The sequence below is a fragment of the Manis pentadactyla genome, chromosome 10 (genome assembly GCF_030020395.1).
Source record: "Manis pentadactyla isolate mManPen7 chromosome 10, mManPen7.hap1, whole genome shotgun sequence".
Taxonomy (NCBI): domain Eukaryota; kingdom Metazoa; phylum Chordata; class Mammalia; order Pholidota; family Manidae; genus Manis; species Manis pentadactyla.
In genome coordinates this window covers 63494293-63511461 of record NC_080028.1, presented here as the reverse complement: position 1 = coordinate 63511461, position 17169 = coordinate 63494293, and the positions used below count along the sequence as shown (strand labels likewise).

General features: G+C 36.6%; 1 protein-coding gene across 1 annotated transcript in view; it reads right to left on the bottom strand.

Moving 5' to 3' along the window:
• The window catches only part of TMEM19 (transmembrane protein 19), a 55680-nt gene that overhangs the window by 22916 nt on the left and 15595 nt on the right, over nt 1–17169 (bottom strand). The window contains exons 2-3 of the mRNA XM_036917627.2: nt 11146–12056; nt 9256–9369 (exon numbers count right to left, since the gene is read on the bottom strand). Coding sequence (XP_036773522.1) covers nt 9256–9369; nt 11146–11275 — 244 coding nt within the window. The 5' untranslated portion in view covers nt 11276–12056. The remainder of the gene's footprint in view (nt 1–9255; nt 9370–11145; nt 12057–17169) is intronic.

The following is a 17169-nucleotide window of genomic DNA, read 5'->3' as shown; positions in this document are numbered from 1 at the left end:
CAACAGAATCAGAAATGAGAAAGGAAAAATCACGACGATCCCACAGAAATACAAAGAATTGTTAGAGAATACTATGAGAATCTATATGCTAACAAGCTGGAAAACCTAGAAGAAATGGACAACTTCCTAGAAAAATACAACCTTCCAAAACTGACCAAGGAAGAAACAGAAAATCTAAACAGACCAATTACCAGCAACGAAATTGAAGCGGTAATCAAAAAACTACCCAAGAACAAAACCCCCAGGTCAGATGGATTTACCTCAGAATTTTATAAGACACATAGAGAAGACATATATCCATTCTCCTTAAAGTTTTCCAAAAGACAGAAGAGGAGGGAAAACTTCCAAACTCATTCTATGAAGCCACCAGCATCATCCTAATACCAAAACCAGGCAAAGACCCCACCAAAAAAGAAAATTACAGACCAATATCCCTGATGAATGTAGATGTAAAAATACTCAACAAAATATTAGCAAACCAAATTCAAAAATACATCAAGAGGATCATACACCATGACCAAGTGGGATTCATCTCAGGGATGGAAAGATGGTACAATACTCGGAAATCCATCAACATCATCCACCACATAAACAAAAAGAAGGACAAAAAACACATGATTATCTCCATAGATGCTGAAAAAGCATTCAACAAAATTCAACATCCATTCATGATAAAAACTCTCAACAAAATGAGTATAGAGGGCAAGTATCTCAACATAATAAAGGCCATATATGATAAACCCAGAGCCAACATCATACTCAACAGTGAGAAGCTGCAAGCTTTTCCTCTGAGATCAGGAACAAGACAGGGATACCAACTCTCTTCACTGTTATTCAACATAGTACTGGAGGTCCTAGCCATGGCAATTAGACTAAACAAAGAAATACAAGGAATCCAGATCGGTAAAGAAGTCAAACTGTCACTATTTGCAGATGACATGATATTGTACATAAAAACCCCTAAAGACTCCACTCCAAAACTATTAGAACAAATATCGGAATTCAGCAAAGTTGCAGGATACAAAATTAATACACAGAAATCTGTGGCTTTCCTATACATTAACAATGAACTAACAGAAAGAGAAATCAGGAAAACAATTTCATTCACAATTGCATCAAAAAGAATAAAATACCTAGGAATAAACCTCACCAAGGAAGTGAAAGACCTATACCGAAAACTATAAGACACCCTTAAGAGAAATTAAAGAGGACACTAACAAATGGAAACTCATCCCATGCTCATGGCTAAGAAGAATTAATACCATCAAAATGGCCATCCTGCCCAAAACAATCTACAGATTCAATGCAATCCCTATCAAATTACCAAAAGCATTTTTCAATGAACTGGAACAAATAGGTCAAAAATTCATATGGAAACACCAAAGACCCCAAATAGCCAAAGCAATCCTGAGAAGGAAGAATAAAGTGGGGGGGGATCTCACTCCCCAACTTCAAGCTCTACTAGAAAGGCACAGTAATCAAGACAATTTGGTACTGGCACAAGAACAGAGCCACAGACCAGTGGAACAGAATAGAGAGTCCAGACATTAACCCAAACATATAAGGTCAATTAATATATGATAAAGGAGCCATGGACATACAATTGGGAAAAGGCAGCCTCTTCAACAGTTGGTGCTGGCAAAACTGGACAGCTACATGTAAGAGAATGAAACTGGATCATTGTCTAACCCCATACACAAAAGTAAATTTGAAATGGATCCAAGACCTGAACGTAAGTCATGAAACCATAAAACTCTTAGAAAAAAACATAGGCAAAAATCTCTTGGACATAAACATGAGCGACTTCTTCATGAACATATCTCCCCGGACAAGGGAAACAAAAGCAAAAATGAACAAATGGGACTGTATCAAGCTGAAAAGCTTCTGTACAGCAAAGGACACCATCAATAGAACAAAAAGGCATCCTACAGTATGGGAGAATATATTCATAAATGACAGATCCAATAAAGGGTTCACATCCAAAATATAAAGAGCTTACGCACCTCAACAAACAAAAAGCAAATAATCCAGTTAAAAAGTGGTCAGAGGAGCTAAACAGACAGTTCTCCAAAAAAGAAATTCAGATTGCCAACAGACACATGAAAAGATGCTCCACATCACTAATCATCAGAGAAATGCAAATTAAACCCACAATGAGATATCACCTCACACCAGTAAGGATCGCCTCCATCCAAAAGACAAACAATAACAAGTGTTGGTGAGATTGTGGAGAAAGAGAAACCCTCCTACACTGCTGGTGGGAATGTAAATTAGTTCAACCATTGTGGAAAGCAGGATGGAGGTTCCTCAAAAAGCTCAAAGTAGAAATACCATTTGACCCAGAATTCCACTTCCAGGAATTTACCCTAAGAATGCAGCAGCCCAGTCTGAAAAAGACAGATGCACCCCTATGTTTATCGCAGCACTATTTACAATAGCCAAGAAATGGAAGAAACCTAATGTCCATCAGTAGATAAATGGATAAAGAAAATGTGGCACATATACACAATGGAATATTATTCAGCCATAAGAAGAAAACAAATCCTACCATTTGCAACAACATGGATGGAGCTAGAGGGTATTATGCTCAGTGAAATAAGCCAGGCGGAGAAAACAAGTACCAAATGATTTCACTCATATGTGGAGTATAAGAACAAAGAAAAACTAAAAGGAACAAAACAGCAGCAGAATCACAGAACCCAAGAATGGACTAACAGTTACTAAAGGGAAAGGAACTGGGAAGGATGGGTGGGCAGGAAGGGATAAGGGGGTGGGGGAAGAAAGGGGGCATTATGATTCACATGTATAATGGGGGGGCATGGGGAGGGCTGAGCAACACAGAGAAGACAAGTAGTGATTCTACAGTATCTTACTATGCTGATGGATAGTGACTGTAATGAGATTGTGGGGAGGACTTGGTGAAGGGGGGAGTCTTGTAAATGTAATGTTCCTCATGTAATTGTAGATTAATGATACAAAAAAAAATGAACTTGAGAGGATTGTGGAAAGATGGAGGAGTATGAAGCACCAGGAATCTGTCTTCCCATGTAGACAACAATTACACTGAGAGAATCTGTCTGCTAAAACTAGTTTAGAACTCTGAAGTCTACTGAAGCCTTTATTAACTTCCAGGGGAGAGCTCGAAAGGGAAACTGCAGTTAATTTTACTCAATTTCAGCTCTTAACTGGGCAGCAGCTACCCATCCACCATCCCCAGCCCCACAGCAGGAAGTGTAGGACTTGCAGGAGTTGCCTGAGCACAGATTGTCGGAGCCAGGTTGGGCTATAATAAGGACTTGTCTTCCATTTTATTAGGATTTGTTTTCTAATCACTGATTGCTGCTTCTGATCACTGAGGTATGGGCACAGAGGCTGGCAGCGTTGCACTCCACCCCCACTGTTGCAAGCCTCTCCCTGTCTAGCTGAGGTGACTTCCAGGAGATTTAAAGGTCCAATGCTGACTCCTCTTCATCTTTCCTTCTCTTGGTAGCCAGACATTAAAGATTAGGAATTTCAAAAGCAACTGCAATTATAGGGATAATTAGGAGGTCACAGTACATACCCTGGGAAAGGCGTACACTCAGGAAAGACTAAGAAGACCTGAGCCTTACACTTCAGGCTGATCCTTGGCACAGAGACAGCAAGCAACAATCAAAAGCAAAATCAGACAAAAACAAAAAAGAGTAAACCCTAGGAGGAGATTCTGATGTCCAGAGTTACCACATTGTTAGACTTAAATGTGCAGTTTTCAACAAAAATATCACAAAGCATACAAAGAAACAGGAAACTATGCCCATTCTGAGGAAAGAAATCAATAGAGATGTCACTAAGATAGGCCAGATGGTGGACCTAGAAAGAAAGACTTAATACAATTGTCCTAAAGATGCTTAAAGAAGGAAGATATGGTGAAAGCCAAGAAAACAATGTATGAACAATCTGGAATTATCAATAAAGCAACAGACAACCTAAAACGAAACCAAAACAAGTACTGGAGCTGAAAAGTGCAATAACAGAGATGACAAATTCACTAGAGAGTCAAAAAAGGCACATGTGAGCAGGTAGAAGAAAGAACCAGCAAATTTGAAGACAGGACAATGGAAATTATTGAGTCTGAAGAACAGAAAGATAAAAGATTAAAGAAAATTGAACAGAGTCTGAGGGACCTGTGGGACACCATCAAGTGAACCAACGAACATGTGGGAATCTCAGAAGGAAAACAGAGAGGGAGAAGGGGGCACAGAAATTACTTGAAGTAGTAATGGATGAAAAGTTCCTAAACTTGATGAAAGACATGAATACAAACATGCAAGAAGCTTAGCAAAACTCCAAGCAGAATGAATTCAGAGACGTCACTGAGATCCATTATCATCAAAGTGTTTAATGACAAAGACAAAGATAGAGTATTGAAAACAGCAAGGGGTTAAGCAATTCATCTTATACAAGGGATCCTTGGCTTGCTGTGAAAAGTGAAACAAGATGGTTTTTATAATATGCTTATTATATTACCCAACATGTAGGAGGCCATTAATAAATGTTAACTGATATCATTGGTAATAGTAGCAGTTATAGTAGTAAAAACCATATTATTTTTGTAATTATGTATTATTATTGTAACAATAATGATGGATATTATTGTTAACCAACCTTTAAGTTTTTTCAATTGGTTTTTAAAATATTACAAAAGTATTACATGACTATTGGAGGGGAAGGCCAAAATATAAGGAAGTAACTTCTTCACTTCTCTACCTCCATTCCTTCTCTACAGATAGTCAGTTAACAATTTGTTTCACTGTCTTTAAACAAAACTAGAGTAAGATGGTCCTAAAACAACCTACACTAAAATGCTACAGAAGTCATCTATATCCTTTCTACTTCAACCATCTTAAAATACTATGGGAAGTGATCAGTGTTTATGTTGATGACAGGTTCAGAAAGAGGAAACAAATTGAAGGCAACATGCTCTGAAGAAATTATTTCTTTCATGTAGTTTGAAAGTACCTTGGAATTTTTGGCAACTTCCACCTATGTCTGAACTTTCTGCTCTTTCAGTTCCTATCTATTCCACTCCTCACCGCACAATCCACATATGGAATTTCTAATTTAAAATGCATAACAATAGGGTGTTCCCAAAGCACTTGAAGACACAAGGGTTATAGCTGCTTTTTGAGTTAAAACAGGTAAGTTCTGTATCTAACAGAGGCCATCTGGTAATGTAAACAACACTGTCTACAAATGTCTCCGATGGTAGGAGTAGAGTTACATTCAAAATTCCAACTAAGGTGACCTTGGTATAATCACTGGGAGGCAGAAACAAGAAAGGCAGGACTGGAATTTTATAGTTTAATAAACTCAAATCTAATCAACTGTATCATACATAATCTGCCCAGAGAAAAACTGAGAATCAAAGGACAGCTGGTTAACCCAAAATACATAACATGAAGACCAAAAGAACTAGAGGTTGGTCGACTTGTCAAACACTATACAACGGAAGACATGTTTTGACCTGTGGATTTGCATTACTGTTTCTCAAACTTTGTACTCACCAAAGCAATCTTCTAATTATAGCCTGACTTCTCAAGTGGCCTGATTACAAGAATGGGGCATACTTGAACAATGACGTTTATATTTCAGTCTGCCTGGCTACATTTTGTCAGATTAATAAAGTGGCATTCTGGCTCATATGTCAGTCCCTTGGCAATGAGAAACATAAACCAGTCTTCTTGGCTCTGATCAATTCTGGGTACCTGACAGAGAGGTTTCTATTTCAGAAAGCCTGAACATGACCTGAACTATGGTGACCATAAAAGAAGGCCACCCTTGTAAAACCACATGGAGCACAAGCACTGGCCTTTATTGACAAAGCCCCATTTGCTGTGCACTTGTATTACACTTATGGTATTTCCTTTTGGCAATTAAATGCCTCAAACCCATCTTATTTATCATCTGTTTCCCCTGACGAGAAATGTAAGCTCTCTGGCAAGTGGTATTTTTATCCATTTGGTGGGACTTTTATCCATTTTGTTCACTGTCAAATCCTACGTGCTCAGAACAGGCACTCAAAAGTGCCTGGCATATAGGGGACCCTCACTAAATATCTGCTGAATGAATGAATGAAAATGATAAGCCACTAGCCTAAAAGATTTGGCAGGTGAAATTAAATTTAAACTTCTCAAGTGAAAAGCGTGAAGATGAACTGTTCACACTGAATTCAAAGGAACATACTGAAACACTACACTAGACAATACTTCCTTGGAGCGAATCACCTGCACAGTACTTCACAGTTGATAAACACTTCCTCACATATCCCCTCATGTGATCCTTTCCTTATTCTAGAAATACTCTCTCTCAAAGAGCCCAGACCCCTTCAGTTCAGTGTCTACCTTAAGTACTGCGTCAACCCCCTTCCTTTTCCGTTTTTTTGATTTATGTGTCCCAATGTCATGGAAGACTCTGAGTACCTAGTTCCTGAGGAAGTTCTGAACCTCTCGGCAGTATCGCAAGCACACTTTGCAATCCCAAGGCATGATACAGTAAACCTCAGGACAACTCCTATGACTGTGAATAGTAGTAGCAGAATGAAAACAGTAATAATAACATTTATAAAATACTTTTTATGTGTGCCAGGTACTGTGCAAGGCCTTTTAAGATGAATGTTTTCTCATGATAAGTCAATGCTACAGATAGTATTATTCCTTTTTGTTTTATAGATGAGAATATTACAATACTGACACTTTAAGGGACTTGCAGTCATACTCCAAGATAGTATTCCCAAGTACTATGATACTTTGAATCAGCCTTACAAAATTTACAGTTTTTTATCCTTAAGGGGAAAAAAGCTCCCAACAAAAAAGATACCAACATTCCATAGAATGAAATGATTAGGAAAAGAGCAATGGTTTTAAAATCATCTACGCATATTTCCTAAGCACCTATGTGTATGGCACTATTTCAAGAAGCGTGGGACAATGACAGATGAGACAGAGTCTCTGTCTTCAGGAAGCTTATAATATGGTTGAAAGCAGATAATAAATCACTAACAGTGAATATCTGTATAATGCTTTATAGTTAAAAAAGATGTGTTGTCCTGTCCATTATCTTATTTCAGTCTTACCAAAAAGCCCATAAAAACCTATTTCATTAGAGATGAACAAAGTGAGGCTCTGAGGAGTCAGGTGATATGACAAAGTTCAGAGATAGCAGATGGTGATGTTAGGATTAAAGTACATATTTCTAATTCTGAATCTAGCTAGATAGGGAGAGGAATAGAGATGCAAGGGCCAGAAGACAGAAATGGAAACAGTAGCAGAAAAGAAACAGAAGTAGAGATAAAAAGAGGAGAAGCAGAACAATATACATGAAAGCAAAAGGAAGACAGTTTGAATGCATATTTCACCAGACATGGTAAAAAATAAAAACTGAGACAAGGTTACCTGAGAAAGGACACTTTTAGCAAAGCATAACTCAATGTTACTCAAGAAGAGATGGCTCAAATTACATGTTATAAATGAGTTAATACTTCCAAAGTGCTAACAGCAGTGACTGGTACATGGTAGGCATAAAATAACCATTTGCTAAATAAATAAAACATCGACATTCCTAATACATGTATCAACTATATGGCAAGGCAAAATTCATACAAAAATGTCAATGTCAGTTAACTGTAATTCTCAACTACCTGACAAAAGGAAAAAATCTCTCAACAGAAGTTGAGCACTGTTCTCCATTATGAAGAAAGCAAATCACCACGACTGCAGGACCATGAGAACACACTGCTAGGGCTCTTCCCAGAGCCATGGAATACACCACTGCAAGTGAGACACTGTTAGGTTTAAGCTTCACAAGCTTCACGCTATATCCTTCTCTAGCTTAGATACAAAAACTTCATTTCTCTGAAAAGAAAACTAAGGTACAGAGAGGTTAAGTGACTCTCCAAAGCCGTAACTATTCAAACGCATTCAAAGGGCTTGTTCACTGACCCATCATGCATTCTCCTCTCCAAGAAGGCCTGTTTCAGTGTTTAAAGCTTTATGAGAAATATCTGCTGCATGCAAATTACACAGAGCAGGACATATTTACAGGGCATTAGGGGATAATGATCAACAACATTTTGAAGGTTGGGTAGGTGGCTTCAATACCTGCCTGTAAATAATAATCCTCACCATGTAGGGATCTCATCCTACAAGAAGTAGTTGGGGGAATCCTCATGTCTTGGTGCTTATAATACTTGGTAGCATATGAAAGTCCCAGTATCATTTCAGATCATGCCACTCCCCTGATTTGAGGCAGGGAAGAATCCACCTAGTTTGGAATAAAATCTTTACTGCATTTCACAAGTCCCCATATCTTGCCTATTTCTTCACTTTCATCTCTCAGAGCTTATCCTTTTTTTTACTATTTTCCAGTCCAATGAACCTTATTGTAAGGTTTGTATATGTCAGGGCCTTTGCACCTGTTATTCTGTCAGGTTGGAAAAATAGTTCCTCATCTTCTCACTGCTAGCTTCTTCAGTCCCAGTTCAAAACTACCTCCTTAGAAAAAAGGGTTATGTCCGACCTTATCTACAGAAGAATGTCGCATATCCCCTAACATACACACTTTATCTTTAATTTTTCTCATAAAGTTTATCATTATATGAAAAATTTAATGTATTTTATTTATCTAACTGGCCAAAAGAATAAAATTTCCATAAGAACTGAAACCATGTCTTTGTTCACAGCTACCCCCAGTTTCTAAAAGAGTGGCATATGTGTTTCTAAAACAATTAATTGCTCAATAAATATTTAAATTTATTAAAAGAATAAATAAATTGCCAGTCCCTAACTCAGTTCTGAAAAATGAATCTAGAACACTCAGTTTGGACTGCTCTCCTTAATACTACCAACAGCAGTTTCCAAGAGCTATTTTTTCCAACAGCTCTTCTACTTTACACCTAGGAGTAGTACTCCAATGTTTCTGCTAGCATATAATTTTATCCAGCTAAAGGAACAGAATAATCAAGGTCCTCAAAAGTCTATCCTACTAATCTACTTGATATCAATTAAGAAGCTAAATTTGTACATGACACTAAAAGGGTATGTTAATATCAGCAATTTTGACGATAGTAATGCTGAACAATGCATAACTTCATCATTGTCTAAAACATATTAACATTGTGATTTATATATAGTCTCATATATTCAGAATTTAGAAAACATGAGTTTTAATTATCTAAGCAAGCACTTATTACATGGTTAAACATTCAAAAGAAAAATGTACCTCCTAAAGCCCCACTGTGATCTAGACTTTTCTTCTTAAAGCCATTAGAGACGATCACAACAGGAACAACAACAGAAAACAGCCAACGCCAAGGAGAAATAGGCTGTAAGTTACCTGAAAAATTACAAAAGTAAAGCACAAATTGAGTGAAGACTGTACAGGTTAGTTGTGGCTTTAAGCTTTGATAAACTGCATTCTGGATTAAAATACTGTCATGAGAACTGAAATGTAGCCACCAAAGTAAAATACGTAAGTTAATACATTATTTTCATAAAGACAATCCTACTGGGAAATGACCAAGTCCTGTCCAAATTTTGAGACCTATTAGAATAAACAGTTATAAGTGGTTATTTTCATGCAATTTAGAGATTTGAAGTGAATCTCTGATTCCTTATTTTTTTGGAAAGGAGGCACATATTAAATCTCAAGAACTGCAGAGTGAACTCCTCTCTTAACCGGATCCAATTATTCTTCTCTCTGCCTTTCAGAGAGATTTTTGTAAACAGTAACATTCTCACATTTATACACCTCAGGATTTAATGGTTACCAATGGATTTTTCCAAAGGTTGCATCCAGCTCACAGACGTTTTGTTTGGCTAGCATAATGGTTTCAACCAACTTGAGTCAATATTTAAAGATTAGGAGATTTCATATAAAAATCCAGATCCTTGTCTTCTGCTGTAAAGACTGGAAGTCAGGCCCATGTGGCACAGTTGAACGCAGGTGTAACTAAAGACCACCTCCTTTAGTCAGGTCTTGGCCTTTCCCTTTAAATTCCTCACCATTCCTGACAGACTCCTGAACACCAAGGCTGAGTGGTTATAGTAAAGAAAAATGTGAACTATTGCTTGTATTCATGTTTGTATCAAAAATGGGAAAATGAAAGACAAAGGGCCAAATGTTCAACAGCAAGTGGGAAAATTCTATTTCTGGAAGTGAAAACTATTCCCATGTGTTTAACATGCATAAACCTGTACAGCTTGACTGATTTAGATCAGCTGCCTAGTCACAGGGGGACACTTCAGTTTACAATCCTTGGTTAATTCTATTTAGTTCAAGTCATAGTTAATTCTGGTATTAATGAGAATCTCTTCCCCAACCCTTATATCCTACTATGGATAGTTACGAACAGCACTGAAACCTTTTGTACCCTGCAGAACACTCATTTGAATCACGTCTCTTTGCAAAAGGACTACAGTCTGAAATGACAACCACTTAAGATATAACCATCTGCAGAGTTGTTCTCACTGTACTTTTCACTTTTTCCTTTGAACTGAACAGTATTCTGTTTTTATAGAGGTACCAGGGAAGTCTGTGTAAAGATACACTTTTGCTCTAAGTTGGTCTGAAAACCCCAAAGATTTGAGTCCCTAGCACCTTTTATTTATGCAAAGCAGCCTCAGATTTTACAAGGAATCTTTTGAAGTGACCAAACAGCAGACAAATCCTCCCCGTCTCCAAATGTAAACACTATACTTTTATTTTTCATTGTTATGTTTACAGGACACATGAAACTATTAACTCAGTTAATAATCTCCACTATTAATATTCTTATTAAAAATAACTCCATTATTATTCTTATAAAAATATCACTGCAAATCCTCTACAAAACTTTCACTTCCCTTATTTCTCTCCAAAACAGATGTAATAAGAATTACATAACACATATTTTGAAATAGACTTAATTAGTATGATCACAAGCAGCATTTATTAAAGGCTTTAGCTTTTTCAAGGCACCGTTTATATTTTCATATTAGTAAATTAAATTCAGACTGGACGTTAAATAAACAATTGCTAATCATTCAGAGGATGTGAGTTTTGTATTTCACAATGGTACATTTTTAAATTTCACTGAACCATAGAAAAACAACTTAGAATATTCATACTTACCATAATAGGTGCTTGCAGTCATAGACATAATCCAGAAAGCTAAAGAAATGCTAATGATCAGGCTCAATATAACTATATTAACTATCATCTTTATGTATTTTTTGCATATATTGTCGTCAAGATCTGTCATGGAAAATAAAGATATAAGCACTTGGCGGTGAAAATATAAGGCGTTTCTGAGAAATGTGAAGTCATTTAAGCCAGCAAAACACTCGTATACAGGAGAATATAAATGCCAACACCTTCCACCGATCAAAAAATTAATAAATATCCAAACTATTTCCGGAAGCTGCTGCGGGCGGAGAGCTCAAACTTGTCCGTGAGAGGAAAACGCCTCACTGGAAAAGCAGAGCGCATACCCCGTGGGGGCTGGCGCCTGGACAGCGGTCACCTCACATCTGAGCTCCGCGAACGAGAAGGCAAGGTCCAAGGAAAGCGAAAGCAGCCAATCTGCAGTCCCGGGGATGACGAGCTGCATCCACCGGCCCAAGCCCGCGCCGAGACCGGCGCGCCTGTGGCTCTACAGCAAGCGGGTAAGGCGCTGGAACCCCGGCGAGTCCCCGCGTGGAGCTCTGCGCGACGCGGCGCGGTTACGTCCCGACGTCCACCCGCACAACCCAGGAGACCAGTGCCAGCGGGGCCAACGCCCAGCTCCTCGGACCTCAGCCGGCGCCTAGCCGAGTCTCCGCCTCCTGCGCGCAGGCGCAGCGGCCGCCCGAGGACGTTGCCTCGCTCACGGGAGCCTTTAAAGCGCGGCTCTGCCGGCAGGCTGGGCGACTCGCGCAGGGACCGCAGCTCTTACGCTGGTTGGGGGTTTGTAGTACTCGTAGGGTTTTAGCTGTGTGGAACCTCAGGTATTCGCGTTTGAGGACGTCCAAACGCCGAAGAGTGAAATCACCGCCAAGGTAGTACTAGAATAAAGGAATGAGTGAATTTAGATGTGGTAGGTCCATTTCAAGCATAATATTCGATTACTTTTTCATCTCTGAAGAATTCATGCCATATATTACGGATTTTTTCCGGCGGGATATATACTATGTTGTAGAAACGGAATTTTACTACTGAGGAAATCATTTAAAACAATGACACCATTTGTTACCTGTAATGTGCTGGACACTGCTGAATGTAAAGATAAAGTTAGGACAGTTCCTGCTACTGAGCTTTCAAATACTGTCATGACACCACGTACATTGTGGAAATCTGTTCCCACTTTCTCAAATTTCAAGTGTGCTCAGTCAATTCATGTAGAAAGTAGAACGTCTGTTACCATTAAAAACGTGAACCTTGTGGCCGATTTCGCATTTTATTTGAAACTTTTGTTAGCCTGAGTTAACAGTAACTAATTGATACACTGTATTTCTGAACTTTTTCAATGAATGGCTGACAATGCAAGAAGACAAGGCAAGTCAGTTTGAGATGTAGTACACCCAAATGTGCTTTAACCCACTAATACTTTTTAAAAGCACTACTTTAAAATTGAAAATGCATGCCAGAACAATGTAATGCCCTTTCCTTTGGTAAGGCATCTGATTAGCTAGTTAACTTAAGAACCAAATCTGTGAAGTAGAACTAAATAGTTATGGCCTTCTCTTACTAGACTACATGTACCAATGGGCTTTATGAGAAATTTATTATGTGCCCACTTAATTTTTGTCTCAATCTGTTCAGCCCAGGTAAAATTGGGTTACCTTTGAAAGCTTGCCAATATCAGCCATACCAAACAAGTGGGTAAAGTTATTACAAATGGTAATAATATGGCATACTGACCTTGTTTTTGTCTCTGCTTAGACTAGATTATGAACTAGTCTTGCTTTTTGTCCCCCATTCACTTCATCACAGTCACAGGGCAGCCTTGTCTGATGGTGTTCTGTGAGATTTTTGTATGTCCAACAGAAAACCATGGCAAGGCTGCGTCATGCATCCTCTAAACAACACTGAAATCTACATGTGTCAGGCTAGTTCCTGGATGTCAGGGGTGATTTTCTTTCTCATTCTGTGTAAAATGGCATACTAAATAAATAGTAGTACTAGTGACTGACCCTGCAAATGATACTTCTCTTCCATTTCTTTGGAGTATCCAATTATTGCTGTTATTCTCCATAAAACTTTACTCTAGCTTATGGCTGCAACAGTTTGGGGAAATTAATGTAGTTAAGATACACTTATTTGCAGAACAAAAAATAAAAAACCCTGATGTTAGGTTCACTAATTTTTATAGGCTTTGACAATCTTAAAAATTTCAATAGTCTTTTTCTATTTATCTTAAAAGCCTTTTTCTAGCAACAGAATTTGTGGCTAACCATTTCCTAAACTGTATTCCTCAAGATAGTAAGTAGTTAGCTATGTTACCCTCCACCACCGCCTCAAATACCTCTGATCGAATTTAAAGTTGAGAAATTTTATATCCTCATAGGACTGTGAGTCTGTTATTAAAGACTCTGAGAAGTTAAACACCTTTAACTCTTTCAACAGAATTGTTTCACCAGATTTCTTTTCCTCAGAAAACACAAGTTTGGTAATTTCAATAGTAATCAGAGTAACAGACTGAAGTTCATTGTTACACTACTAATCTTTAAATGTCATAATACCTATTTATGTTTAAGTGTTTGATATAAAAATGTTGGATTTTTCTGTGATAGATAAAATTAGCTACTTAACACCAATTGGAAAAATCATCCCTATGGCAAAAGGCACTTACACTAGCAAAGTATCAGTGGATTTTATGTACAATCCCTTTGAATCTAAAGCAAAGAACTGATACAGATTTTTCTGAAATCTACTAACATTTGAATGCCTACTATATACACGTCACACCTCTGAGGCCCAAAAAGAAAAAACGACACTCACACACTGCCTTGAAGGAACATAGAAAATGAAAATACGTATGAGACAATTACATTATGATGACTTTATCCAAGTCATGTATAAAACAAGTCTCAAGGAGTAAAGCACTTAAATGTCACTTTGATACTTTAAGGGATCAGAGAGGAGTGTCAAAAGCTGACTTGAAAAATGACAAGTTAAGTGACCAAGCTAAGGGGAGAGAAATTTGTACAGGTTTGGTGGTTAAGAAGAGCATGAAAATTGGAAGTTCAAGAGAATAGAGAAAAGTTAAGAAATATGGCTCGAAATATCTAAATAATTAACTTGAAAATTCATCTGAGGAATAGGCACATATCTGCTGTTATTTTTAAATTTTTGGAGCACACATTAAAAAAATAACTAGGTAGCAGTTTGAAGATTTGTTGTACTAGATTTAACTCATTATGAAAGGACATTAGGAAGAAGGTGGGCAACAGTAAGGGCAGGAATAAACAAATGGAAATATATTCTTCCAGTAGCCTTAAGGACATGCTTGTCTGGTTCATCCTAGTTTTCACTCAATGTCTTAGTAAATGTTAGGACAGTAGTTTTTGAATTAAAACTATTTAACAATACTCTAGTAAAAGAAAAAACAAGAAAAAAAATCAACTTATTTCCTTTTTTGTTACTAAAGTAATGCTTTGGCAATCATACTACAAATAAATCTTTGTGTGAGCTCCCAATTGTCAGGATAGACAAAAGATAATTATTATAGTCCTTTATATATCTGGTTTAAATTATATAACCAGTATTTAAAACAATGCAAATAAACTATAATGCATGTTTAGATATAACATGGGTAACAAAAATAATTCCTTTCCCAGGCTTTACATATCTTTATTTTGTCTACAGTTTGCTTCAATTTAAGAAGGACTTCTGTGAGAAAATGGGGATCAACAGAGGTGAGGCTTAGAACCTCCCCCCGCTCTGTTCTGAGAGAAATCTTCGCATACGTGGATGTTTTATTGCCCGTGTCTAGCTGGGATTAACACATAGTCTACAGGCACACACCTGATCATCTACATTTGCTCTCTTACAACACTAAACTATGTTTTCTACCTTTATCTTGTATCTACCTACCACTTCAGCATTTTATTGAAAATAATAATAATAAAGAGAGAAATGTGGTATCCACATATAAATCAAGTATAAAAATCAAATGAATATTCATATTTGAACTGTTTATAGTTCATAATGCATGAGCAAAACCGAAAACTTCTGTGATGACTGCCCTTGTAATGTTCACCATGTAACTTATTCACTATGTAAGAATTTGTACTCCATGTCAGAATTTGTTCGTTATGCTTCAGAAGATTCTGGAGACTGATGAAAATTAGGCTTGGGGTGGATTAATGATTGTGCATTGAGTATTGACCCCCCTACACAGAATTTTATTGTTGTTAACAACCATTTGATCAATAAATATGAGAGATGCCCTCACACACACACACACACACAAAATATATATATATATATGTGTATATATATATATATATATATATATATACACACACGCACTTCCAATTGTAAAATAAATAAGTAACCGGGATGTAATGCATAGCATAACGAATATAGTCAAAATATTGTAACAACTTGGTATGGTGATAGCTGGTACCTAGAATTATCATGTATATAAATGTTGAATCACTGTGTTGTACACCTGAAACTAATGTAATACTGTGTGTCAACTACCCTTCAATAAAAAATAATTATCAAAAAAAAAAAAAAAAAAAAGAAGGACTTCTACAAAACTCTTTTAGGGGGCTAATCTAGGGGAAGGACTTCCACAGAACTGTTCATGTACATTTTTGGAAATAACAGGCATAAGAGTAATTTCCTTGGAAAAAAGTTTTAATATCAATATAGTGAGAATACATTTTTTATGAATATGCAATTAATATACATTATTTTTCAAAAGTTTCCAACTGTCTAAATACCAAAAGAATCCATATTCTGATGAACCATTTAATATACAAATTAAAATTTACCCGTATTCTAACATTCAGAAACGATAAAATACCAACATTATAAAGTCTACCTTGACATATGTGTGTGTATATATATATATAAATGTTTTATTTTAGCTTTTTAGACATGACTTGTTCTATTTTAATAATAGATTCATATGTTTAATAGATAATTATAATGTGGAGGGCAGAGAAGAGGATTTTGAGGCTTAAGACCCGTGTTCAATCTAGAATTTCCTAGATGACTAGCATTTTTATCCCTGTACCAGTTGGCACATAGTAAATGTTTTAATAAATTAACAAGGATATCTTCATTTGTAAATTGGAGGTAATGCCACTTACTACACAGAATTATTTGTAAAGAACAAGAGAACTAGTGGGTGCCATAGTGTTTTATTAACTTTAAGACTGAGCTAAATTATTTTTTAAAAAATTTTGTTAATTGGGTTTGTTATTTTATAAAAATATCAAATGTCAAATAAATTCCACTACTTGGCTTTGATGTTGTATTTTATTTAGTTATATTTTCCTGTTAAAGAACATACCACTAACAACACATTTGTTCAGTGTTTATTTTAAAGTGAAAAAAAAAATCTTACAACTCATTAAGAAAACACTGTAATTCAGGTCAACAGCAATGTCCTCCTACCTCCTTTGGTAATTGATAAGAAATGTTTTGTTTCAAAAGAATTTTATATAAAAAGGTCTAAGTTTATGTTCTCATTAAATTCCAATTCAACAGTATTTACCAAAGCACTTCACACATCTTTTATAGCATTTATCATATATTACAAATAAATATATATTTTTCCTTTCAGGAAACTTTGAGCAACTTAAGTGCAGAAAAGCATGTCATACTTATCTTATGCCAAGTCACTAGACTTTGTCTGATTCTTTGTTAGAGGCTAGTGCCTAACAGACATAGAATGAATAAGACTTAGAAGGAATGAACAAGAGGATATATGTTATATCTAGCAGAGGACAAAGAGCGATCATAATTCTAATTAGTTTTATGGTATATGGTCAAAGTGATAAGTATATCACAAAAGTTTAGAAGTTTCCTTTTAGATATTTCTTTGAATGAGACTAGTTTTAAGGTAGACAGATGTATGTTAATGAAACAATTTAATGTAGGGAGAGTATGGAGCATGTTATCAGAGTAACACAAAGATGACAGGAAGAAAACAGCAAAAAG